Source organism: Acipenser ruthenus, chromosome 7 (genome assembly GCF_902713425.1).
Source record: "Acipenser ruthenus chromosome 7, fAciRut3.2 maternal haplotype, whole genome shotgun sequence".
In the NCBI taxonomy this organism is placed as follows: domain Eukaryota; kingdom Metazoa; phylum Chordata; class Actinopteri; order Acipenseriformes; family Acipenseridae; genus Acipenser; species Acipenser ruthenus.
This window is the reverse complement of record NC_081195.1, coordinates 52,982,123-53,008,247: the sequence shown is the minus strand read 5'-3', so window position 1 is coordinate 53,008,247 and position 26,125 is coordinate 52,982,123. Positions and strand designations below refer to the sequence as shown.

The 26,125-nt window shown below is 37.3% G+C and overlaps 1 protein-coding gene across 2 annotated transcripts; it reads left to right on the top strand.

The window, feature by feature from the left end:
- Positions 1 to 23,698, top strand: LOC117415089 (netrin-4-like). Of its 2 annotated transcripts, none has more exons than XM_034025031.3 (10): positions 1 to 416; positions 2,015 to 2,550; positions 5,313 to 5,588; positions 10,381 to 10,507; positions 11,370 to 11,558; positions 17,176 to 17,389; positions 18,527 to 18,636; positions 19,310 to 19,378; positions 20,154 to 20,324; positions 20,965 to 23,698. In XM_034025031.3, exons 1-10 carry the CDS (start codon positions 359 to 361, stop codon positions 21,102 to 21,104), a joined length of 1,890 nt encoding a protein of 629 aa, XP_033880922.3. In that variant the 5' UTR covers positions 1 to 358; the 3' UTR covers positions 21,105 to 23,698. The 2 variants fall into 2 exon arrangements, with proteins under 2 accessions (XP_033880922.3, XP_033880921.3); XM_034025030.3 differs by having other exon boundaries at positions 18,524 to 18,636.
- Positions 23,699 to 26,125: the final 2,427 nt, after the last annotated feature.

Sequence of the window (26,125 nt, the reverse complement as noted above, 5' to 3'; positions counted from 1 at the left end):
TACAGCGAAACTGAAGTAGCAGTATGAGACAGGCATCGCATCTCCAACTCAAGAACTTTTTGTTTTCGCTAAACTGAAATTTGATATTTATGTGAGCACTCACAGTCTAAAGAAGATCGATCCCAAGCTGTCAAACGTTTGGGACTTTCAATTATTTTTCTTAGCCTCTCATGTTTAGGATCAAGGCAACTGAGCTAAGCCAGTTCGCTTTCTCCCGCTGGTAAAACCTGCCTCCACATGTCATTGTAATGGCATGGCAGTGAAATTTCAGCACCCTGTATATTCACAGAGCTCTTTGGCTTGTCTGAGTATTTCTACGTAAATCCAACATTTCTCAAGGCATTTCACAAGGACTGCGATGTGTCACTGGACTCTGTTCTCCTTGGTTGCACTCTTTGGATTCACTTTTGATTCAGGTTAGTGTTTGAGATTGATGTGTTTATAAGTATTGCGCTTTTCTTTTATAGTAGAATAACCTAGGAATTGGCAAATCACATTCATTAAAACGAAAACGCCATCTCATTAGTAAGCCTCTTAGGTATTGCCTGCTGTAGCAGCTGTCTTCAGTGTTCACATGTGGTATTATTTAAAAAGTGTATACAAAACACATACAACACGAGAGCCTTCTGACATATGTACTTTGATTTCATGCTGTCAGCTAATAAACAAATAACACATTTAAAAATACTGGCTAAATACAAAGTGTTTTCGGTTTATTGGGATTTATTATTATTTTTTTACTTCAATTCAAGTGCAGCATCATTGCAAACGCGAGTTTAAATCAGGTGCTTTCATGGCAGAGCTTGTAAAGATATGAATATATTAATATCCTAAGGGCATTCTCCAGAACCCTGCTGGTAGGAATGAATACCACGGTCTAATTTTTCTATCTATCTATCTATCTATCTATCTATCTATCTATCTAGAATTAACAACTACAGTCTAGGATCCGACAATGGGGATTTGGTAGATGCTTAAATACCGGTTATTTAAAAATTGTTCTGGCCAACTGATGCCCCAGGGACCTATCTTAGTGTTTGTTAAGTTACAACGTTTTTATTTTCTTAAGCTTCTGAGCTATTGGTTAGAGTAGCCAGAGAATCAAGTGCTAGTTGCTTTACAAGCAGCACTATGCAGTGGACATTCACATATCAGACACTCAGTTATCTCAGTTATCAAGGAACAGAACAGAGAGCACAGTACATGCACTCTCATTATCCAGCACTTAAACATGCAACAATGAGGACGAATATCTGGGGATAGGCTGTATGTTACCAGTATTTAATGTTGTAAAAACTTTTTTTTTTTTTTTTTTTTTTTTTTACAAATTTTAAATATAGACAGTACTGTTCAAAATAGTGTTCACTTAAATAGTATATTTATTTTTATTATTTATATAACCAGGAGAGTACCCATTGAGAACTATTCCTCGTTTACAAGGGGGTCCTGACACATAAACTCAAAAAGGTTATGATGATCAGTGCAGTTGCTTGGTGACCTCTTCAACCCCAGAAACTGCCTTGGCTCTATGCTGAAGGTAGAAAGCTATTGACAGTGAAAGTACTCAATGTCAGTGTCTTCTGGTCAGTGAGTGTACTGTAATTTTGGCATTGAAACAGGCTCTGTTGTGGTAGACACAAATAGTATGTTTGCATGTTGAAAATGGACTTACCCTCAATTGAATTAGACATTGACATTCTCTTCAAAAATCACAACGCAATGCAAAGTCCAGCCACAAGGCAGTGCTAAGTAAAGAATCTCATTCTGATAAAAGTAAAAGGCAAACATTTACACCTTCAAGGTACGCTGTATGTGATTGGAAACACTATAGTCCATTTTTTCACACATCCTTATTTTGGCAGAGCAGGATCCGTTATGTAAAAAGTTTTTACAACATTAAAAGTATGAATATGAACATTTTTACCTACTAAAGCAAAGACTAAATCCTTCAAAAGACCAATCATAATTTCTCAGCATGACTCCTAATTCATTCCTTGTCTTCATTCCCTTGCAGGGCTTGGCAGGGTGGCTGCAGGGGTGGGTCATCGCTGTGAGAACCAGGCTTGTAACCCCCGCATGGGGAACCTGGCCTTGGGCAGGAACCTACTCACCGAGTCAGTGTGCGGACACAACTCCACCGAACTCTACTGCTCTTATACAGAGAATGCAAACAGGTCCTGCAGGCCGCCCAAGTGTGGGAAATGTAACGCGGCACACCATCAGCACTCCCACCTGCCCGCGGCCATGACAGACTCCTCGTTCCGCTTTCCCAACACGTGGTGGCAGTCTGCAGAGGGCGTGCAGCGGGAGACCATCCAGCTGGACCTGGGGGCAGAGTTCTACTTCACCCACATGATCATGGTGTTCAAGTCCCCCCGGCCGGCCGCCATGTTGCTGGAGAGATCACAAGACTTCGGGAAGACTTGGAGGCCTTGCAAATACTACGCCACCAACTGCAACGAAACATTCGGCTTGGGGGATGACACTGAACAGGAAGGGGCCCTCTGCACTACCAAATACTCCGGAGCCTTCCCCTGCACACGAGGAGAGGTAAGCAGGGAGCCAGGGTTCATGTGAACAGCATAGTCCTGCTGAGGTGAAACAGCAGTGAGTGCCCTCGTTCACAACTTCTCTGTATTTTTAGGGTGGAAGTGATTCGTTTGCTTTGCTGGAGCTGAAATTCTTCCATTTAAATAAAAAAAGAAGCTCAAGATATCAATCTTGTTATTCACATAAATAGTTTAAACAGGATATATACATCTTAGGAAAAGGAGGCTTTCTTATTCTCAGAGAAGTAGAAGCTAAGAAGTACAGTACAACATTTAAAAAAAAAACACAACTTTACTCTCCAATCACTAACTTGTATAATGCCAGTAAATATATAACCTACACCAACAGAGGGCTTTGAATAGCCATCTATTGATTTGAATAGTGCAAATCCTACACTGTCTTGAAGAGAATGCAGTACTGCAGTAATGCAGCCTAGCCAACATCATGAAGCATTGTCTCAATGTAACTATGCTTGGACTATGAGCTATATTTTGCTTCACAGTTTGTCACAATGCTCCATGCAAACTAAAACAAAAAACTTCCAGTATACAGACATCATTTTTGTTTAAAATAGTTTTGTTTTTAAGACTCTTGAATTTAGTTTATATATATTTTAGCTCAAAGAGCCAGCTGCCCACCTTTTATGATTTAATTTTGCATTATGACTTATGTCAGTTTGCAAGAAACAAGTATGGGGATAAAGTTAGTTTTCAATTCCGATAAGCCATTTTCCATCCCACCCTGTACAGTATGTGTGCCCCCTTTCAAGATGCTGAAACCTTTCACACTTCTATGTCACCTGCTTCCATGACCATAGGGAAGATTCAGCAGGCAAGATGGATGGTCAGGAAACTAGGATCCAGATGGAAGTTTGCTAGCAGATGCAGAGAATGAATCCTTTAAATGTTTTACTTAACTATCAAACTTGATCAAAATGATGAGGAGGAAGTGTGGTTTGCAGGTTACAGCTAATTACTCAGAGGAAGGAGATCCTGAGTTTCCAATCCTAGCTCAGCCACTGACTTGCTGATTTATGAGGTACTCAATCTGTTATTGCAGAAGCCCTTCTGGCTGTAAAATTGATTTTTTTAAATAATATCAGATCCATATAAATCACCCTCCAACAAGTATTGGCACAGTGCATTGAAAAATCATTTGTTGCTGATTTGAAGAAATGAGACGCAAGTTTATTATTCTACATATTGTACAATACAGATATAATTCTACCACAGAAACATAATGTGCATTGCCTTGCTGTGGTGAATGTAAATTGGTGTGCATGTAATATAAAAAATATATATACCTGATACTAGGTAATTCCTTCAGTATTAGAAGATACCTGCACCAGCTGTGTGTTTCTTATCATGATGGATGAGTGTAGCTGTGAGGTTATACTCTGTAACCCTGTGCTTGTAACCCCAACGCCTTTGGAGAGATGTGCAAACCCTCAACACATTCTTTCAAATGATAGGTGTTTATTTTAAAAAGTTCATGATTTAACCTAATACTTATTTAAACAGTGTAATATTTTAAATATTACACTCCCTATATTGCACAAGAAATAATATCAGTCACCAAACAAAAATGTGCATAACAGAAGTGTTTAGTTTTCCCTCAAGAGTAAAACAGAAAACTATAATGGCAATTTACAAAAGCAGGCTTTGATATTGTCTTGCATAGATATTTGAATTTAGGTTGTATCTGAACAATCACTCCTCAGCAATCGCTGCCACTGGAGAATCATTAAAGCTTTTAAAAACCTTTTCAGAAAAGTACACTTTTTAAAGGAACATGTTTTATGTTTTTTATTTATTTATTTTTAACAAGAAAGCTAAGGCAGCTATTTCAAATCCGGTGCTTGTCAACTCACACAAATAGCTGAAATTTCTTATTTTGAGACAGATTCTTTCACCCCATTGCCTTAAAGAAACATCATTATCTTGTTACAGCTGTTGCTTGAAATGAAAAGTGATCCTGAAAGGAACTTTGTGAAGGTTCTTTATAAGGATAAGATTTTATAGTGCATTCGCAACGGTCATAAAACTGAACCACTTCATAAGTCAGAGGCGCTGTCCAAAAGCTTTTGTTATCACTAGAGGTATGTAGGCCTAAATCCATCAACAGCTTTTGTCAACTGATTTTCTCAAGTATCCTAGAACCCAAAGCCTATTTGTTATTCACCCTTAATTGATGAACACAATACAATGACCTCCTTACCCCTTTGCACAGCATAGGAAATTAATAGTGTTTCTTTCAATAGCCTGGAGAACTAAACATGCACAGAAAACACAACTGTTATATCTACTAGATGTCATCCAATAGCTTGCCTTGGCTTCTTGAGTTTGAAGTCCGGGACCCTGAATAGAAGTACTTCCAGAAGAATTTCCCCACTGCTAACTTATTCTAAGTAGCTTTAAGTGTTATTAAAATGCATCAGGTATGTTAAGCTAAGCAGTTGTTTGACAGGGATTTGATGTGAATCAGGATGTGTAGTAGTTCTGCACATTGTAAATCTGCCTCCTGCCTGAAGATAACCTGGGCACACTCTGCAACACTTCAGCATAGTTTGTGGGTGCTATGTGCAGACAGCAGCTGTTCTGTGAATGGGCTGTCAAATTGAAGTACTGCTAGAGGCATCTCCTCACCACCTCAAGACCTTGACATCCATAAAGGGCTACCCTGAATAGATGTCTCTAAATATAACTACCGGAATGAGGTTACAAGCTGTTACTCACTGAGTTCCTTTTCTTTTGCTTGTGCAGGTTATATACCGGGCCCTGTCACCCTTGCATTCAGCAGTGGACCCTTACAGTGCAGAATCCCAGGACCAGTTGAAGGTGACCAACATTCGAGTGCAGCTCCTGAAGAGGCAGCAGTGCCCGTGTCTGGGTAAAGACCCAGCCACCAAACCACAGCACCTGGCGCACTACGCGGTCTACCATTTCATTGTGAAGGGCAGCTGTTTCTGCAATGGCCATGCTGAGCATTGCGTAACAGTGGATGGGTATCGCTCAGTCAGGGAAAGGACACATCATATGGTATGTCTAATTAAAAAACATCAAGAACCCCCCCTCTCTTATCTTTCTAGTGATAGCTGGAAGCCAGAATTCTCAATGAGATTATTCATTTTTAAATCATGGTGGTTTAGACCAATATTCTAGCATCACTTACGACTGCATGCTTCAACAAATGTCCCAGTTTATCAAAGAGAAGTACAGCAAGTGGGCACGAAGTGGCTCTGTGTGCTATGCAGTGTATTATTATTATTATTTGGCAGACGCCTTTATCCAAGGCGACTTACAGAGACTAGTGTGTGTGAACTATGCATCAGCTGCAGAGTCACTTACAACTATGTCTCACCTGAAAGACAGAGCACAAGGAGGTTAAGTGTCAGTAGCTGAGGTGGGATTTGAACCGGGGACTTCCTGGTTACAAGCTCTTTTCTTTAACCACTGGACCACACAGCCTCCTTATGGGCACTATAGGTTGAAAACTATTTATTTATATCTATTTATACAGTATATACATTTAGTCTAGGTTACATTTTTTTATATTTTTTTTATGGATGAAGTATATGCATTTAACTGCTTTAAATCTAAGTAGTACGTTTCTGGAAACAGTTCAGCTTGGAAGACAATGTAAGAAATCTGTCCGGTTCTCCTACTCTGTTGTGAGATTTTGTACAATAGTTGGTTAACTGTACTAAACCTAGAAAGGACTCCACTACAATGCCCAGCTGGCACAGACCTACAAACCTGGTGGCTGGACTAAAGGAATGTCTGCTGACCACTGATAAATTGGCATGAACAGCCATATACAGCAAGTCTATTCAGTCAGGACAATCTTGCGTTAAATAACCACTTTTATTATAATACAAAATGTTACAGATTTCCAAAAACATTAAACCCAAACAATGGTTGAAGAAAAATAAAAAGTAGAATAAAAATAGTTGGAGCACAGCTTCATCCTTCAGAGCATCCTGGTGCCGCCTGCTAAAAAAGAATAAAATAATAAATCTATGCGACGTGTGCAACCCAGTGAACCAAAAATATTTTGCAGAGAAACATTGTATATTCATCCCCCCCCGCCCCATCCCTCCAGACGAGGCTGGGAGTGAGGTGGTGGTCATGGCTGGGGAGAAGGTGACAATTCAAATGCACAGCAGGACTACGTTTGCGAAACAGGTTTATATACCTAATAGGTTGATGGGAACTTGACGCTAATTGGCTTGTAGTTTGATCAATGAATAAATGCAATGTACTTGGAACTGTATTAATGATACTATAGATTTCCTGCCTGAAAACCTTGCAAGCTTTCTATTATTGCAAGTTTAAGGGATCTAAAGATAATGACATGTATCTGAATGTATATCCAGTACAACAGTACACTCTGCTGGTGTCTGTCCCTTGCCATTGTTTTGGATATATGCATGTAGACTGTATTTCATGAAGACAACATCTTTTGTACTTTGTGACAATTGCTTGACTTGCTAATACATTACAAGACAGTATTCACCCACCTACGGATTAGGCAGTGTTAGACCAGAGGCTTGGTATTACTTGGTGGTTTGAAACAAGAACAATTAATTTGCTTGCTTAAACTCTTAGTCAGTACACCACAACATGACAGTTAATTGCTTTTTTTGTGGTTGTCTCTTTGTTGCATCATGTTAGGAAATGTTTCAACATGAAAGGCTATGGAATGAAGGGATTGCATAATCAGCCTCTTCAGGAACGTTGTCCACCTGGTGGGTGGGTGGTAAGCCTTCTTGACCTGAGGTTTTGATATACCGTGACCTTTTCTCCCACACATTTCCCAGGATAACCATAACCACTTCCTGCAGTCCTGGGTGCACATTGAATCGCATTTATAAAGAGAGTCCTTGTTAGGAGCCATATGTTTTGAGGTTGAGTGACAGCTTAATCACTTTTTCATTCCATGTGTTGCTAGCTTGCATGCTTTCATCTGCATTTGTAAGACTTTGAATAACTGGCGCTAGGTCCATACTAGAGAACACTTACCAGCACAAGGACCACTTAACCTTTCTCTCTTTATGAAATGCAGCTGAAAGTATTTGTCACTATTCAAATGACAGTCGCTCTGGAAACCTTGGTTGATTTGTAAGACATGGTTTCGATGGAGCAATAGAGCATTCCCATGAAAAACACAATTTTTTTTTATATCCATTGCTTTACTTTCTAAAAAGATTTCATACATAATGCAGCTGATTTAGGGAGAGCATCAGATGTAGTCAGGTTTTTACAAAGGGCTAAGAGTCAAGAGATCCTAGGTTCATATCCTAGCTGTGAATGCCAGTAAGTTGCTTTCATCTTGGTAAGGATTTCTGTTGTCGTTTTGAGAAAAAAAAGACCTGTCATCATTATCGGGGCTATGCGGTCTGTAAATGTAAAGATTCTCCAATACCTACAAGGTTCAATTCCATTGAGGTTAATGCTGTTGTTGCTGTTGCAATGACTGCGTGAAACAGTCCCACCATATATATTTATTAATTGGAAGATTCCTTTTTAGTCAGGCATCAAGTTCACACAGCCTCATGTTTTGTACTTTGTTTTGTGTAATAATTAACTTGACATGGGGGGTCAGTTTGAAATGTGACTTTCCTTCAGGAAGCATTTTGAGTTAAAAGCAATATCAGTATCTTTATCCAAATGCCTGCATGCTGAAACCATTATCGTTTTCCTAATTACTGAGCACTGTGATAGTCCTGCAAGCTTGTGACAAAAAGCAGAGCTTTGATTTTCTGTTTTTGTTGTAAACAATTAGTAATTGACATGGGGTCCAGGTATACGGTACTCTGAGAAACAGTCAAGGGCCTTCCTTTAATCTGGGCAAACAAACAGTTATCATTATTTAAAAGTTATGTTTCCTGATTTCCATGCTATCAGTTCCTACTTCAGACGGGAAAAAGGCCCAAATCCAGAAAATTAAAGATATTTTTTATTTAATTCTAGATTTGGATTTCACATGAGGATACTGCGTGACTGTAAAGAGTTCTGTTTATTATTATGGAATGAAAACATTTGAATGAGAAATAATGTCCTAGAGAAGAAAAACAGAACCTTTAAATAACATCGCTTTCCTTTAATTGAATAGCTGCATGACGTGGTTTACTGTGGCTTTACCACATAATTTCAACATTTTAATCACCCAGATAATTAAAACTTTTTGTCAACCTGCCTGATGACCCAGAAACATAGCAAATATGCATTGGTAAACATTTTAAATATGGTTAACTATTAAATATTGTATACCCATTGAACCATGGTAAATTTGCACTGTATTTTTGTGGTTCACCACACAGCTTTTTCCTGTATTTATAATATACTTCCCATAGAAGTGTGCATTTTATGGGCTTTACCACACCTGTCTATGTTTTACTTGGTTTTTAATACTCTTTACCACACTGCCTTTTTTTTTTACCGTGGTTTAATCAGGGACAACAGTGAAGCAAGTTCAATTGAATCAATTCAGTCCCCTGGCAGATAAATCACTGAGCACCCGTTTAAAAGCTGCTGCACAACAACCGTCTCTGTTTTGCCCACTTAACATTCAGGATTCCCAATCCTACACGTTACTGCTTCATTGACAGCATTCTTTATCTACTTGGGAATGTGCTGCAGCTTTTGGTTCCAGGGAAACAGTGCTGAACTTTATTTCCTCTTGTCCATCAGTCTAATTCTCCCAACCCACGTTTATGGACAAGGGAACTGTTTTACATAACAAGTTCCTATTTTAGGGTAACAAACCAGCCAGCGGATAAAAGCTAGGGATGGCAATTGTATAGGCTAATCGGCCCCAATCCCACTGGTAAACTTGCATAATTGGAGTAGATAGTGCTGAAAATAATCATAGCTGGAATTAAGCCAGGCCATATTGCACTGCTCTTTATGGTTGACTTAATCTCTCTCTCTATTTCTTTTTTTTTTTTTTTAAAGAAATAGCCTTACTGGAATTGAGATTTAAATACCAAACCCTGTTTTGCTTATATAACTTAGTTCCAATTTTTTTCCCCTGTGTTCCATCCCAGTGCTCATAGACAACCAGGCTCGAGAGGGCTTCTCAGGGCTGCATTGGCAAAAAGGCCCACAGTGTCGTTGGTGGTTCCGGCCTTTAATTTGTGGAATGCTGTCTTCAATGCTGTTATGTCTCTGTGCAGTCCCTCAAGGTTTAAGGGATGAAGTTCAATGTCACAGTTGGGCTGTACTATCCCACAGATGTTGTATTATGCATAAGTAGGATTATTCTAAATGTATTTCTTTGAAGTATAATTGTATGTATCAGTAATTTTGTAGACCAGGCATTTGGCCAAATGACTACAAATAATTTGGCCAGAAACCCTGACATTTTTAGTCATTTGGTGGAATGCCTCATTTGAACTGTAACATTTACGTCAATTATGACCTGAAAACCCCCTGTCATTCAGTCCCTTGATAGTTGTGTTGAAATGTTCACTAGGGGCTGAAATAACCAGGCTCATTTGACACTGGAGTTGTACCCTGGTCTCAAGAGGGTAAAGGCTTATCCTTGGTTTTATGTGTTTTTGATTGAAAAAGGATCCATATTTGATCATTAATAATCTTATTAATCTTTAAAGAAATGCCATTTATAAACTGTTAACCTCATCTAAAAACCAATGTGCACTTGTGTGTGTTCATGTTTATGGGATACATTTGTCAAGAGAGAGTTTCTTTGTATATGTGTGTGAGTGTCATACTGCATTCAGTATCTTAATAATGAATCATCATAATATGTGGGAAAGCTCACTATTTTCATGATTACACAGTCCTCATTGTTCTCTGCATCTTGCAGGTCCACGGAAAGTGCATTTGCAAGCACAATACAGCAGGTGATCATTGTCAGCTCTGCACACCACTTTACAATGACCAGCCCTGGCAGCCTGCTGACGGCACAACCGGGGCCCCCCATGAATGTAAGAGTAAGTAACAAGATGACTGACACGCTGGCGCCCCTCATTCATTAGATTCCTCATGTGTCTCTTTGTGTTTCTAGATGGTAACCAAATACTGTTTCTAAAGTATCTTGGCGCATGCATTGTTTATGACATTAGCTACTCAATGCTTAAACAATAGAGTATCCACTCATCTGAGATGCTCGCTAACATTTAAACACAAAAACAAGTCAGGCATAATTCTTTGTCATTCTGTGGGGTCCAAGAAGGACCACCCCTTAAGACCTTTCTCTTTAACTTATCCAGACAACAAAAAATTACAATCCTGAACTTGCAGTTTAGCTTTGATGGCATGGAGGGTTTGAATTTTAAAACGTTTCCTCATGTGCATACTGTATGTGTGTATACACGTTTTCCTATTAAAATGCACTTACTCCTTTGGTTGATATTAGCCCATGCCCTGAAGATGACTGTAAAGTCTAGAATATTTTCTAAAATAGTCCCTCAGACAAACATGTGCACTTAAATCTTGTGTAAAGCGCACCCCTCACATGCTTGTGATTATACTGTATATACAATATGAGTTTGTGTCACATAAGAAAAGAGCTGTCTACACTTTTGTTCTGAGAATTTGGCATTGAATCTTAACCGAGAAACATCCAGGCTAGTACAGACATCTGAAATGTCCCCTTCCTCTGTTGTGCTGCAGTATTTCCAGTTCTTGAAAGGTTAGGCAGCTCCTAGAAATGTTGTTATCTTTATTCAAAACTAGCAATTTTTCTTATTTTTATTTAGCTAGACATGGGGAAATAGTATCATTTTTACCAAGGACTATTGGATAGAATTCAATGACTGAAAACTAACGTCAGCTACCTTTCCCTTGCTTCAGAGTGCAAATGCAATGGGCACGCAGACAGCTGCCACTTCGAGCATAGCGTGTGGTTGGCGTCAGGGAAGCGCAGCGGAGGAGTGTGTGACCACTGCCAGCACAACACAGAGGGGCAGCACTGCCAGAGGTGCAAGACTGGCTTCTACAGAGATCCCCTCAGACCCTTCTCTGCTCCAGATTCCTGCAAACGTAAGAACAAGAAAAACAATTCCCAAGCACAGCGCCACCTGCATTTGTGTTCCATTATATGAAGTTAAAACATCCTTATGTTATGTAGACCTATACTAGACATTGGACTACAAAAGGTTACTTTAAGTTAGGGATATTATACCAGGCCCATGTGAATAAATAAACACATAAATAATGCCAGTTTAAGTTATGTTTTTTTTATGTTATATGAAATATGGTTAAATATTATAGTAATATTGAGGGCGGATGGAAAAGCGGCAGTATTTTGTGAATGCTATCAACTGTCTAAATGATCGTGCAGCTAGATAACCTCAGTCAGTATTACAGTACATTTAACAGACAGCATTAGATTTTCTTATTGTAAATTTGTATTATCACTTGCTTGAGTGGGACAAAAAGTGGTACAATTGCTGTGATACAATTTTGCATTAGCTCAGGATCTATAATTATTTTATGCAATATTTTATTATTTTTAACATTGGATTCCTTTAAAACTAATAGGCAAATTACTGAAAGTATGTGCTTTATAGAAAAAGAACAGGTTTTGAGGACTGTCTAAGGAGTGGCAGCCAGTGAGTAAACCAGACAGCTGCACCAGACACCTAGACTGGAAGAACTTCAGAGACTGAAAACTAGAGAAGGTTACAGTAGAAATGGAACATAAATTAAATCATCAAGATAGCAGGAGAGCAAGTCTGGGCAGGCAAGGTGATGAAATAGTGGTGGGCACCTGACTGTTGGAGTAGTCAGCATATAACTTCAAGTGAGTAAGGTATAAAAACAGGAAGCGAGTCAAAAAGCAGAGAGCAAACAGAAGCTATATCTAGAAGTGCAGTGCCCACTACCCAGGAATGTCAGCTAGATGAATCGTCAGAAAGGAATTTTTCACTTTTCCCCTTCACAACTACTAGAAAGATAAGGGTATCAAATAATTGAAGGTGTATCATTGTACAGTCTCAAAAACATTACTGACACTACTAACAACCTGTAGCCCGGGGGAGTTTTCTAATTACTTGTATGACACGCAAGACTTCTAATCTAAATACATTTACTGTAGCGCTTTTTAAATATATGTGCCACCTCATGAATGGGTATAAACTTGTAGTTTTTTTCCATAAAATAAAAACTGTCAAGTTGATCCATATGCCAGATTGAGGGGGTTATATGAGAATCGACAGCTGTGTAAGAATGACGTTTCTTTATACGCAGTGGGGCTTTGGGCTGCAAAAACTTGAGGATGGCTTAGAAAGATATATACAGAAATATTCTGCACTGTAGCACATATTTCCTTTATTCAGATATGTTAAATGAGGCATTTTTGAAGTGTTATTTATACATGCTTTCTTTTATGTCTGGGTTTCTGTGTCCGTGATTGCGGTTGCTTTGTTGTTAGCTTTGCATCCTGGATTTTGTGTTGCCTCTGGTTTGTTTGTGGTGCATTCTTCTTCATGTGGGAGTTCTGTGTGTTTTGTTTGATGCTTTGTGTGTGATCTTCCTACATTATAGGTAGTTTGCTTATGATCAGCCTTTTGATCAGTAAAAAGAAACTAGGATGAACAATATTTGTATCCAGGATACTCCTCCCAGATACAAAACCAATCACTCAAAGAAAAGGCAGGGTTCAGAACTACCAACAGAGTTGTGCTATAGTTAACAACACTACCACTGCAGTGGTGCCCTAGTTGAACATTTAACAAAATAGAAATAGCTATAGTGTTATAAGAAAGCAATAATGTATGACAGGGTGTTCAAATATGGCCCAAATATGTTGTTCAGCACAAGGTGAAGCCAGATTGGAACACTTGTTAGCCAATGAGATTGCTCCCTCTATTCCTGCCATGTTATAACTGTACATATTAGCCTCCTAGCTGTCAAGAGCTATCAATGTGCATTGCCTTTGCACAACTGCATATCCTTACTATCACTCCTGAAAACAACCTCGAACCAAGTAATGCAACTTAAATCCAAACACTCTGTGCCAGATATCTAAACTCAAATTGTCAATGCTCTGCTAAACTGTGTGCTGCATGTATGTAGGGCTGAGTGCATTCTTATGAGAAACTATTGAGAATCGAAGAAGCTGTCTCCCAAACCTGCCCCGTGATAATCTATTAAATATTAATTCTGCTTTCCTGGTGCTTCATTTATTTACAAGCCTAAAAAAGTGTTTCTGATGAAGCTCAACAGTGTTTGGGGTATTTATTAGGCTAAAAACATTTAGGATATTTGGGAAAGGATTCGCTGAGAGCCATTTCCATATGAAACCACGTGCCATCATGTTAAAAGCTGGTAAGTTATCAGGCATTTGGGAACATGAAGAAATGTACATTACAGATACTGAGCCTTGCGTCTGGTCTGCTGCACTGGTGATCTGCGAGCAAAGGTCTATTTATTCTTATACCCACATTGTTGATTACAACTGTAGCTGTTGGTTAATATGTTGTTAGCTGGAACAGCTTTTTTGTTTTTAAATGAAGAACAGAAATGGAATTTAAGTAGTATGAGTACATGAGGGAAACACACAATGGTTTGACATTGAAATGATTGATGCAGTAACCTGAATGTTTGCAGGAGTTTCTAATCAAAGCTGACTCCTCTACAAAAATCTAAACGCTTTAGATCCAGATAATGCGTGCCATTGTGACTAGGATGAATGTTATACTGGAATTCCTAAAGACCATTCTATTGAAAAAGGTTGTCGTTTACAATACCTATGTGCCCTCGTTCTTTCATTATGCTTTACCACACTTTGATGTGTTCTTACAACCAATTCTGTCTAAAGTTAAACATTACATAAGTCATGTGTGCCTTGCCCAGCTCAAGCATTATTCATCTTTACAATAGCTGCATGTTGCATCAGAAAGAAATGTATTGTTGGGAAAAGATTTTGAGTGAAGCCTATTTTCTCTAATAAATATTAGATGTGCAGTTCTTTGTGTGCAAGGGTCACAGATTTTACATTTATTATATAGCTACAGGAAATGCTGAACGTAATGAAATGATATCAGAATAGTAATATAGGCATAATTTACCAGTTATAATTTTGAAATAAGATTTTTTTACTTTTCTATTTTCAAATAAAAAGGAATACAAAATAATAATAACAGCCTACTGCTACTGGCATGAAACTGCTTTAACTGAACTGCTCCTTCTTGAAATGTAGCTGTTTCTTCGTTTTACAATTGTTTTGTTTCTCTTAGAAATGTACTTTGCCTAAAAATTCACAGAACAGGTGCCGGGGCTACGATAGAGGCGAGGCCTCATTGTCTTACAACAAGAAGAGAGGTTGCTTGAGAGAGACGTCCCGAAAGGGAAGGGTGGTGCTCCCTACCTAGGGAAGCTAGCTTCACTTCCCCTAAGGGAAAACAGCTTGGGAAGGCAGAAAGAAAAGCTGCAGTCCGCCAGCTCGGAATACGAGCACATATCACCTGGGGCGGAAGGCTGTGGCAGATGAAAAGGAAGGAAAGACAACTTTAGACTCATAACAAAACTTCTGAATTTGTATTTAAGCAGCAGGCATACCCCATAAATCTTGGAGAGTGACATTGTGTTCATTCCAGAAAATATTTCTCAAAGCATCTGAAATCCAATATCCTCATCTTAAGAATACAACAGCTGTTATGATACAATAGAAGTAAATAACAAAATCACTAAGGATTAAAGTCTTACCAAATAATAGACATTATTACCTTTAGCTCAAATTACTCTTTTTTTTAACAGCCGTTTACACTTACAGTTCTGTCACTTTATGTGAAAATACTTTGAAAAAAGCTATCATTGTTCTTTGAGCTGTCAGCCTTCTGGAGATAAACAGTGTAGAGAACCACAGTCTTTAATCTTCATCTGAATTATAAAAGGCCTTTCACTAGCTAGTGTCTGACAATGGTATCTGATGAAATACAGTATTAATCTGATCTATGCTGTAAAATAAATAAAGAATTAAGACTTTTTTTTTTTTGCTGTACCGTTGACAAACAGCCAGATGTAGATGAGGACTTGGAAAGTCATTGAGGCAGATGCAAGCACTTTCAACGATTGACTACATGGCTGCGGCATACAAGAAATAACTATATTAATAACTATATTCAAAAATAAATAAATAAGTAAATAAACTTATGAGGTCCTAGAGTTAACCTAGTCTTTATCAAGTACCACCAAATTCATAATTATCCTGAATGTTGCCCTTATACTGAGCCATTTCTACTGGCTTTGTAAGTAGACTATGGCACGAAACAAATGGGGTTTGACAGTGATGAAGGAACTAGGATTTACCTGTATGTGCCACAGTTTATTACGTCTATTGCATATGGACAGTAAAAACTACTTTTACTGTAACTGAATAAGACAAGCAAACCTTTTGTTTTCTTTCCAAATATCAATTTCCTAGGGCTAAAATTATACTGAAGTGCCTTTTAATCCTGTACAGTGTACAATTATTTTGACATTATTATGTACAATAATGATAAGAAATGTGTTACTGCAGCTATGATTTTAAGTATATCATGTAGCGATTAATTCAGCGTGATTCTAATCGACTAACCACACAACTTAGGGTGTGATTCAGTAACTTATTTTTAGTACCTCCTCCTGCATGATTACAAAGTGATAATTTTCTGGTGTTTTGCTTAAAAACATAACCAAATGTAAAAGCAAACCAGAGATAAAGTTGTAGGTTTTGAAAATCAAATGTGTTTTGGGGTTTACTGACTGGTAAGAACAGGTGATTGCCTATAGTTAATGCAGGTTTTACTTTTATTACTATGTATTAATAATAAAACTAATAAACATAACAACCATTACTTACCAGTAAACCCCTTTATCTGCTTTTGAAAAACAAGTGTTGGGTAGTTAGCAGGGTTATGATTCAAAATATTTATTTCTACAAACTGGAGCATGCCATAACAAAGAGTGAGTAGCTAATCCCAAAACAATATGACTCTCTCTTCCCCTATACTTTTACTTCAGTTATTGAATTACCCTGCATTTTGACAGTGCCAAACCACGAAACACTGTGACAAATTAGGATGTAACACAAGCAGACATTGCCGTATTCAGGAGCAATTCCACTTGGCAAGTTTGCACAGAGAGTGAGAGAAAGGTTGGACTGTGCTAAGAACTAGGCAAATTCCAGTGAGTGCTTTGCAAACATGTTTGTTTGATATAATTAATCTTAATCAACGAATATTTGCACATACAATTCATCCTAAACCTAGTGTTATCACCATATGGAGAAATGTCCTTCTGATGTTGTATATATTACAAGTGCAATGTACTGGGAGCCAGAAGTGGTTACAGATTCCAGCACAGAGCACACTGGAAGTAGTGTGATACTGTTGTTAGAGGAGCACCACAAATAGTTTCTGTGGAAACTTAATTCTAGAATAGTGCATTAATTGACAATACTTATAGAAAATGTTCACAGTTTTGATAATGTGGGCGACTGTACAGTATAGTCACTGACTCACTGCTGTGGGTAATTTATTGACCTAATGATTCAGTCTCCCGGAGGGGTTAAAAACTGACCAAATTAGGTTGAATCACACTGGAAAAGAGATGATGGACAATTTTGAAATACTGTAATGAATTCATTAATGCTCCACTTTTTCTTTAACTTTAGCTTGTGCCTGCCATCCTGTTGGTTCTGTACCATATCAACTCAGTGCCTTCTCCCTTTGTGACCCGAGCAACGGGGAGTGTGTCTGTAAGCCCGGAGTTGGGGGCCCACACTGTGACAAGTGCATGGTGGGATATTGGGGCTTTGGAGAATACGGCTGCCGACCGTGTGACTGTGCTGGGAGCTGTGATCCATTCACTGGGGACTGCATTAGCAGGTGGGTAAACCTGGGATCTCTAAACAAAGACAGGCACTTCAAACACCACTGTGTAGGCTCTTTATATAGAGACTGTAGTTTTATTATATTGTACTACATAGTAAAGAAAACTAAAGTCTATTCACAGCAAACTGTAATTGCCAATTAAAAGAATGATGGTCGTCATTAATTTATTTCTTGTTTAAAAATGTTAAAGCTGGGAAAAATACAGTATAGAGAAAGAAGGAATGCATTTATGAAGCATAGAAAATGATAATTCACAGGGAAGGATCCAGGTGTTTTAAGGAGCAGCTTCTTGGTTGTCTGGGACCCAGGCCAAGTACCCACCAGAGGTCCATTTGAAATGTTCTTATGTATACTTACCCTGCATTACAATCTTTACAAATTGGGTTTGTTAAGAGCTTCTATTATTACTAGCCAGTGTCTTATTTCCTTATACCACTCCCATAAGGGGAAAAAAAATCAATTTAACGGTGCCCGACAATATTTGTAGAGCAGTCAAGATCAGACCATTACCAGGAGCAATTTATCTGCATTAGAAGTGAGTTTTTTTATTCGTACTAAAAATTGTTCTGTCTGTTAAAGAGTGAGATTTACAGGAACTGTTAAATAAGGTGGACCTTTGTTTAAAGGGTTAGGTTACTGAACACACAATACAAAACAAATGCAAAATGAGAAGGTCATTTTCGGATGGATAATCCACTATGCTGTTGTCCTGAATCAACCCTTTCCATCAACTTGTTATAGACAAAAAGGCTGTGTCATTAATGAGTCCTGTATCTTAAACATGATAAGCTGTAACCTTCCCTTTTAGCTGTAAACCTGAAGCCTTCAAGAAAGAAAATGATATTCACACAGTTCAACACTCACTAGTATTACTTTCAATATATGACACATTGGTAATTATTGCCAGCTTTTGCTGCAGGTCTTAAAAGAGTTCTGTATCTCATCTGCACTGACTTGGGAGAGGGCACCCCCTTTTCTATAACATGGTTGTCAATTAGGAAGAACTGGAAATATCCCACAGTGCTTAAGCCAGTGCTGGCAGGGGAACCATGAGAAATGACACCACTGTACAGTAATGTTGAAGGCTGGTGCACTACATCTTTGCAAATGTCTCTTTGAATCTTTCAGCAGTTCTGATGTAGACTGGTACCACAAGAGTGACTATCTCTCCCAGCACAATGAGACTGAGCCCGTGTGGGACTGGGTGGATGAACAAGGCTTCTCAGCTCTCCGGCATTCAGGTAAGCACACACTTCTCTGCATCTTCAGTAGCTTTTCTGACGAACAAGCCTTGGTACTGACTGAGTACTGTTTGTTTGTTTTTTATGTAACCTACTACCAATTAAGGGGTGTAGAGTAACAATTAACTCATATGAAATGAATAGTGTTGTAGTTTTGGTAAAGAATAAAATTATTAAGAAGGAGAAAAACAACTGTACATTCTACAAAACTGGAAACAACAAGTGATGTAATTCAGAGTCTCCTGAACACTTTCAGTTGTTGTTTTTCTCAGTTTTGTTACGTTGACGAGCACTTTTTTTTCCTTTAAAAAAATTATTTAGCTTAGCTTTAAATTCTGGAGAAAATTACTGGAGTAAAAACATGGCACACAATTTAATCTTTGGTATTGCAGATACTTCTTGAGGGGAATTGCTTTACGGTGTTCCTTGTGTTCCATGTTCCTGTGCTAACATGATTGGTGCTATACTGTTATGCTTTGACTATATCATACTGTTACTATTACTATGGTAAACCTCAGGACCTATACCATGGTAGGGCATGAGGATAGAAAAATGAAGAAACTGTCGAAATGGCAATATATTTGCTCCAGTAAAAAAAGTGGTTTAATTCATTGAAGAAATAATACTAATGCTCAGTTTGTGAAAATATTCATCAAGTTTCTCCTTTTCCTAGGTAAATGTGAATGTAAAGAGCAGGTCTTGGGAAACCCCAAAATATTCTGCGCCATGAAGTATACCTACAGTGAGTTGCCCTCTAAAGAAATATTGAAAAGAAAAATATGTGACAGGCACTTGGTATTCTTTCCATCTCTTGAGCGAATGACAGTATATATGGTTTGATCGTTTGAAATTAGTATTCCAACTTGAAATGTATCTTAACCTGAGACTCACCTGCAAAGGCATTAGGTGAAGCCAGGTATGTTCGGAACACTATTCCAGGATTCTTAGAATGGCTAGTTTAGCAATGGAGGACAGATTCCTGTACACCAATATACCTTTATTATTATCAATTATGAAGAGCTTTATTTACACACATACACTGTTTACAACTTAATAGCATGATGCATAAAGAGGATAGTCCATTAACTTTCATGTTCATGTTTGATTTGAAGGAACACAAGATACCCCCCCCCCCCCAAAAAAAAAAAAAAAATCAAAAAAAAAAATCACTCATGTCTATGGGTCTAGTTTACATTAATTCTACATACACCACTTACCAACCACCATACTAATACTCATTCAGATGTGGGTCCTTCTTTTTTGTGGATAATAAGAGTAAAAGAGATTTACCCCTGATGCCAAAATTAACCGAAAGTACCCTTTTAATTGTCCGTTCTCTGTTAAAACAAACATGAATTATCACTGTCTTCTGCCCTTGAATAAAAAAATATATATATGTCAGTAAACACTGCCAGTTGAATCCAATAAGAGAAGTAAAATAGCCTCATATGTGACAACATTGAAATAGGGATAATATATTGTGTAATCATTTACAGCATGTTTATTATGATTTTCAGTCCTGAAAATAAAGATTCTCTCAGCTCATGACAAAGGCTCACATGCAGAAGTAAACGTCAAGGTCAAAAAGGTATTAAAACCCACAAAAATGAAGATCGTTGATGGGAGATTGACACTGTACCCTGAATCCTGGACAACCCGAGGCTGCACGTGTCCAATTCTAAACCCTGGTAAGACATTCTCTAACATTGTTGTGAGTTGGGGGTTAGTTTTTAGTGAAAATATGTTAAACCATGGTAAAGCATAGCCATGGTAACAGCATTTAAGGTCCTGTCTTATCTTAGCGCTGTTTAGAGTTCTTAAAGTACTTAGGGGACTTTAAAGTCCCATTTACCAAACGCTTGATGAAGGCCCTCTGGCTGAAACGTTATTTTTAGCTTTGTTCTTTTTAAATAATAAAGAATGGAAATTTGATTGACAATCTAATATTATGGTGTTGCACCTCTACTTTCATCAATTGTGACCTCTGTTCTCATGTATACTCAATAAAGGAGTTCCTTTTTGAATGATGACTTATTTTATCATTCCTCAACTCAACTAAAATAATTCAGGACTGAAAGGGTTAAAAGCCTCAACCCTTTGTGATGTATAAGAAATATTTCTACTGTGGGTTATAAAAGAACGGTCTAGATAAAAAAACAGGACATTAGCAAAATACGTTTTTGAATCACATACATTTTTTACGCAGTCATTTATAGTACCATATTTGTGGCTCGGCCTTTCAGCACTACTTAATTATTCAACAGTTAACAAAATAATAATGTGTAAGCAGTAAGATGATCTTTTTTATATTGTGGAATGTCCTTTCAGGGACGGAATACCTGGTGGCAGGACATGAGGATCGGAGGATGGGTCGACTGATTGTCAACATGAAAAGTTTTGTCAAACCCTGGAAACCAGACCTCGGGAGAAAAGTAATGCAGTTTTTGAAGACTGACTGCAAGTGGTAAATTTAAGGTGAAGAACAGATTTGTATTCTGTGCACTAAGTGGGTTTAACTGATGAGTGAACACCCAAGAAGCAGAAATGGATTAAAGTGCCATAAAGTATAGGTACTGAGGTACGATAGGACTCAAACCAAAGCTGGCAATATTTCCTGCATACCTAACTTCATTCTCTAAAGCACTTTACTATCTGTTGGGTCAAGGCATTAAAGACTGTGGGATTAGATGCTTCTTAAAAACAAAATTTAAAAAATAAGCAACGTAGCAGATAATGGCCCTGCTTCACCAGGAAAGACATGGAAAAGTCCATAAATGAAGTTTGAAGTGGAAGATTGTACTTCAGCAATCTCTACACACTCGTTGTTTGATTGTTGCTGTTATGGGGATGTCATCTTAATGAATCTTGAAGGTTTTTGTCTGACTGAATAATGCAAAGGTGGGATCAAAAGTGAAAATTTCGTTTTCTTTATGATTTTTACATTGAATATTCAGCTTGTGCTGATGCATTATTTGAGGAAAGATCCCATAATGCACACACACTACACTTAGCTATTCTGAGGACATACTGCATCTTAATGATTGATAGCTCACTGTATTTCAGAAGATAAAATAATTGGTGGAAAATAGGTCCTTTGGGTTCAGATCAAAATAGCCATAACAAGCCATTGCTTGAACATTATTTTAAAATAATTTTGTGTAACGTATGCTTAAACAGTAAGCAGCAGGGTTCCGAAAAACATAGCGTTATACATCCTCATGTGTTGCTACAAGTGTTTAAATAACGTACCTATCATTTTTCTTTTCATTGTTAACATACTGACAACTTTTTACTCTTATAACTTTAAAGTCTGTATCAAAGCTCTTTTCAAAATGTCCGCTCTAGTGCACTGGGGATTGAGATCTGTCCTCTAAATCACTGCAGGTAGAGCAATTAAAAAAAAAAAAAAAAAAAAGTGCTCTGGCTTTTCTGTTTCATACCACATCATGGATCGTTATTGCTGTGTTACCTGTTTGACAATATGGGCAATAATCCTTACACTAGTAGTGCACTAGAGCAGACATTTTGAAAAGACATTTGAAACAGACTTTAGAATTATAAAAGTGTAAAAAGTTGTCAGTATGTTAAAAAATGAAATGAAAAGTTACAGGTACGTTAGTTAAACAGTTGTAGCATCACGTGGGGACGTGTTACGCTATATTTTTCAGAACCCCACTACTTACTCTTTAAGTTAAAAGGAAAGAAAGACAGTGTTCAAAAATGAACTTTATTTTTCAAGGGGCCCTACACACAGCTTTAACTCATTAGTTATTAAATAACATTTTTTAAGTCTATTTTGAGAAAAGTTTGAAGTTCATGTAACATTTTAACCATTGTTGGTGTGTTTAGCAACAATGTAGAACAGTTTCTTGTATACCAAACTTCTGAAAAACATATGCGTTAAAACTCTTTGAATAGGGACCATTATTTCATAAAGATAGATGTATGTATGTATGTATGTATGTATGTATGTATATATGCACTTACTAGATATCTGACAACTACTTTTTATATGTTCATGTACAGTATATAATAAAAATGTAAATTTGATTTGATTCTGAATTGAGGTTTAACTAACAGCTGTTTCAACTGCAAATGTCTTATGCATCATTTGAGATGCCAGCTTCATATTTTAGTGTTCTGGAAACTCCTCTAGCAAAATATGATTTTACCCTTCATATTGGGGTCAGGTGTTTTCTTTTATCTTCTGTCAGGTTCAATGTTTTGTGTCAGTTATTTTACAAAACTGTTGCCATGTAAGAGTCAAAGCCTCATATAATAATCTCAGACACCACTTGAGGTTGTGTCTTTATATTTGCATGGTTGTATAAACTCTGTATCTTAATGTGATGATGGCCATGACTGACCTCTGATCTAATATACCTGCCATATTAAGGCCTTCTCTTGGGTATAGAGGCAGTTAATATTTAGTACAAAGCTGTATTCTGTGATTTTATTAATGATTCATATCTTGTTCACATACTTCATTTTTACAAAGCATTAGATTACAGATGCCAATTCCCTTTTCATTACACCCCCAGGGGTGCCTTGACTGTGTTCATGAAAACTCAATTGACTTGATTTGTTGAGTTCTGCACCTTTAGAATCTGAGCACGGAATTGTAAATGTCACCATAGCCACCTTTCGTAACAATGTCTGAATCATGTACTTGCATATATCATCATCAACATCAACAATTAAACACTTGCTGATCAGGGTAATGGTACTAGTCTTGGTAAGATGCAGAATTTTCATTTTTTATTTCAGGCATTCTAGATCCCCCAAGGCTGGTGGAATAACACCACAGTTCTTGGTCTGTTTAAGGAAATATACATTATGTTATGTGTACTATAAAGAAAACTCCTAGTCAGTTTTTAAACTGTTTTCAACATTCAAAAAAGGCACAAATATAGTATCAAAAGGAGTAGCCATGAACTGAAGCAGTCAAACAAAGCTAACATGGTTGAAAGTGCAAGCTGTGCCCAGAACAAACAGAAGTGTATTCATGCAGGGTTGTTAAAAAAAAAAAAAAAGAGAACATTTAAGTTAATCCTGGGTGTAACTCAAAAAATAAAACCTGTTCCATTTTTAAGTTCACATTCAACTGCTTTAGAATCAGCACTTTATCAACGGTGCTGACATTAAATATTACCAGATTACATTCTTTATAAGGCAATGTTGAAGACAGCATGTCCTTCAGTAAAAGATAACATGTGGCCTAGTATTTGTTTTTGACATTTTTTTGTTTCTGAAAATAAACCTTATAAATAGCAAAAGGACCTTGGAACTGTTGCAGCTTTAGAGGCTCATGGATGGTAATACATAGAAATTGTAGCTAAAACCCAACCCGGGAGGTTATGTGTTTTATCAATGCCAGAATTGGTTTGTTTGGTTATCAAATGCACGATTCTTATCTGTTCAATATTATAGAAATTCTGGGAAAACATTAACTGGGAAGAATCATAGATGAGAATGAAGTGGTATGTCAGTGCTCTAAAATATTCCAATAAGCTGAAGTGGTAGTCACATAGCTTCTGAGGTTATGCACTTTGGTGTTGACGTGGACCTTACACCCAGGGTGAAAGCTGCAGGCAGTTAATTTTCCCACAGCTTTGCATGAAAATATTGATGTTCTGCTAGACGGGAAGTCAGACACAGAGACAACAACTTGAGCGTGAAAAAAAATGGTATGGTGCCATCTGTTTGAGAGCTGTGAAGCATAGAACATTGATGCAGTTAAAAAGAGCAATGTTCATTGTAACTATGTAGAATAGACTTGGAGCTATCTGTGCAGAATGCTCGACTCACAAAGTCGACTAACAAGAGCAAACTTTATGAGAGCAATAATAATTGTAGCAAAATCACAACCCAGCGGTATATTCTGACTGAACACAACAGGAAAGAATGGTCAAGGTTATGCTTTCACTTTTTTTTTTGCATAACACAAGCTGCAAGTAGATTTAACCAGTTATTTTAAATAGCTTCATTAACATTACTGATCCCCCTTGAGAATATTTTGGTTTATCACAGATTGTGGTTCTTAATAAAAGATATGCATTTAAAACACAGGCACTGAAACCACATCACAAAATCATCTTGCACTTGCTGGAGTGTTCAGGTCAGGACTGAGGTGCATTCACTTGGTTGGGAAGATTTGTTGAATTTGTATGCAAATCAAAAGGCAGTTTTTATTTCAACGTACTGTACTTGATTTCTTTCCAAGTTGAGTCAGGCATTAAACCGGTATGTAAATGTGTTGCTGTTTACACCAGTTGTATACAGGATCTATGGAATAATTAGTCTCATAGAAACACAGAACTACTGAATAGGATTTTTCATGTTTTATTTTTAAAAACATAATTTATAAAGGGATAACACTTTTTTTTAATAGGAGCCAAGGTGACATTAAACGCAAAAGGATATTCTCGAATTGTCCTTAAAAAAAATATGAATGAATTCAAATGAATTTTTTTATTATCTTATCATATCTTTTCAATGCACACACAGAAAAAAAGCTTCCTTTCATTGAATCCCATCGTCTATCATTAATGAAGTAACAGCCTTCATGCATTACATGTTAGACAATACACTGGCTGTGTGCTATATAATTGGGTTATTGCTTTTGTTCAGCTCACATTCCTCTGTTTTTATTGCATTGCAGTTTTCACTTTGCGTTCACAATGCCTGTGTTGAGCAGTTTGGCCCGTTCTCAGAGACGTGGTGTGACAAAGGAAAATAAACTCAATTTACCCATGCACCTTGTCTGAAATGTGTTTTATTTCTTTGTATTATCTTGCAATTAGGAACACTCAATAAGTAAAATCAAATTATAAGCACAGTGAGGTCTTTGTTTATAAATTGGCAGGAGATGTTGAATATAGGTGAATACAGTGAATAAGAGTGTTGAGTACTGTACAGTTCAATTTGTTCAAATTCTAAGGTCTCAAGGAAATCACCTGAAAGTTTTTTTTTTCAGTACAATTACATTTAAATCGAAATGTTTCATTGGTTCAATTAAACAAGACAAAAAACGCTGTGGTGTATTATTATATGAAAAGCACTAGATGTGAAAGGTATAAGCTCAAGAGGTTTATATAGCAAATGTTCAACCCACTGCACCACATACCAAAGTGAACATTTTTGTAAACCTCTACAATTATTTATACTGACTTCTGTAATTCACAGCAAAGTCGCAGGGAATACAAGGCCCACAGCATCACACAAACCACACTTTATCTGCTCTTTTTATTATGTAGACCTGAGTAAAACGTTTTGTAACTCATTATCGGTGTAAAGACTGTATGGTAACAGCTCAGTATTGTTGAGCTTGACTGTGCTTAATAATCTTTTTCAGGGACATGCAAGATTTTTTAATTAGAATTCTTAAGATGAGAGAAAAAAATATATATATCTTTTTTAAAACATTGCTTGTTATGACTGTATAATTTACTGTAACTTCTGTAGGGAAAACAAATATTTTTCCTGTTTT

What these genes read in the sequence shown, in the direction of transcription:
- LOC117415089 (XM_034025030.3), top strand. Translation starts at nt 359, where the DNA reads ATGTGTCACTGGACTCTGTTCTCCTTGGTTGCACTCTTTGGATTCACT. An exon ending in TGGATTCACTTTTGATTCAG is followed by an intron (nt 417 to 2,014) that starts GTTAGTGTTTGA and finishes ATTCCCTTGCAG; the next exon opens with GGCTTGGCAGGGTGGCTGCA. An exon ending in CTCAGCTCTCCGGCATTCAG is followed by an intron (nt 18,637 to 19,309) that starts GTAAGCACACAC and finishes TCCTTTTCCTAG; the next exon opens with GTAAATGTGAATGTAAAGAG.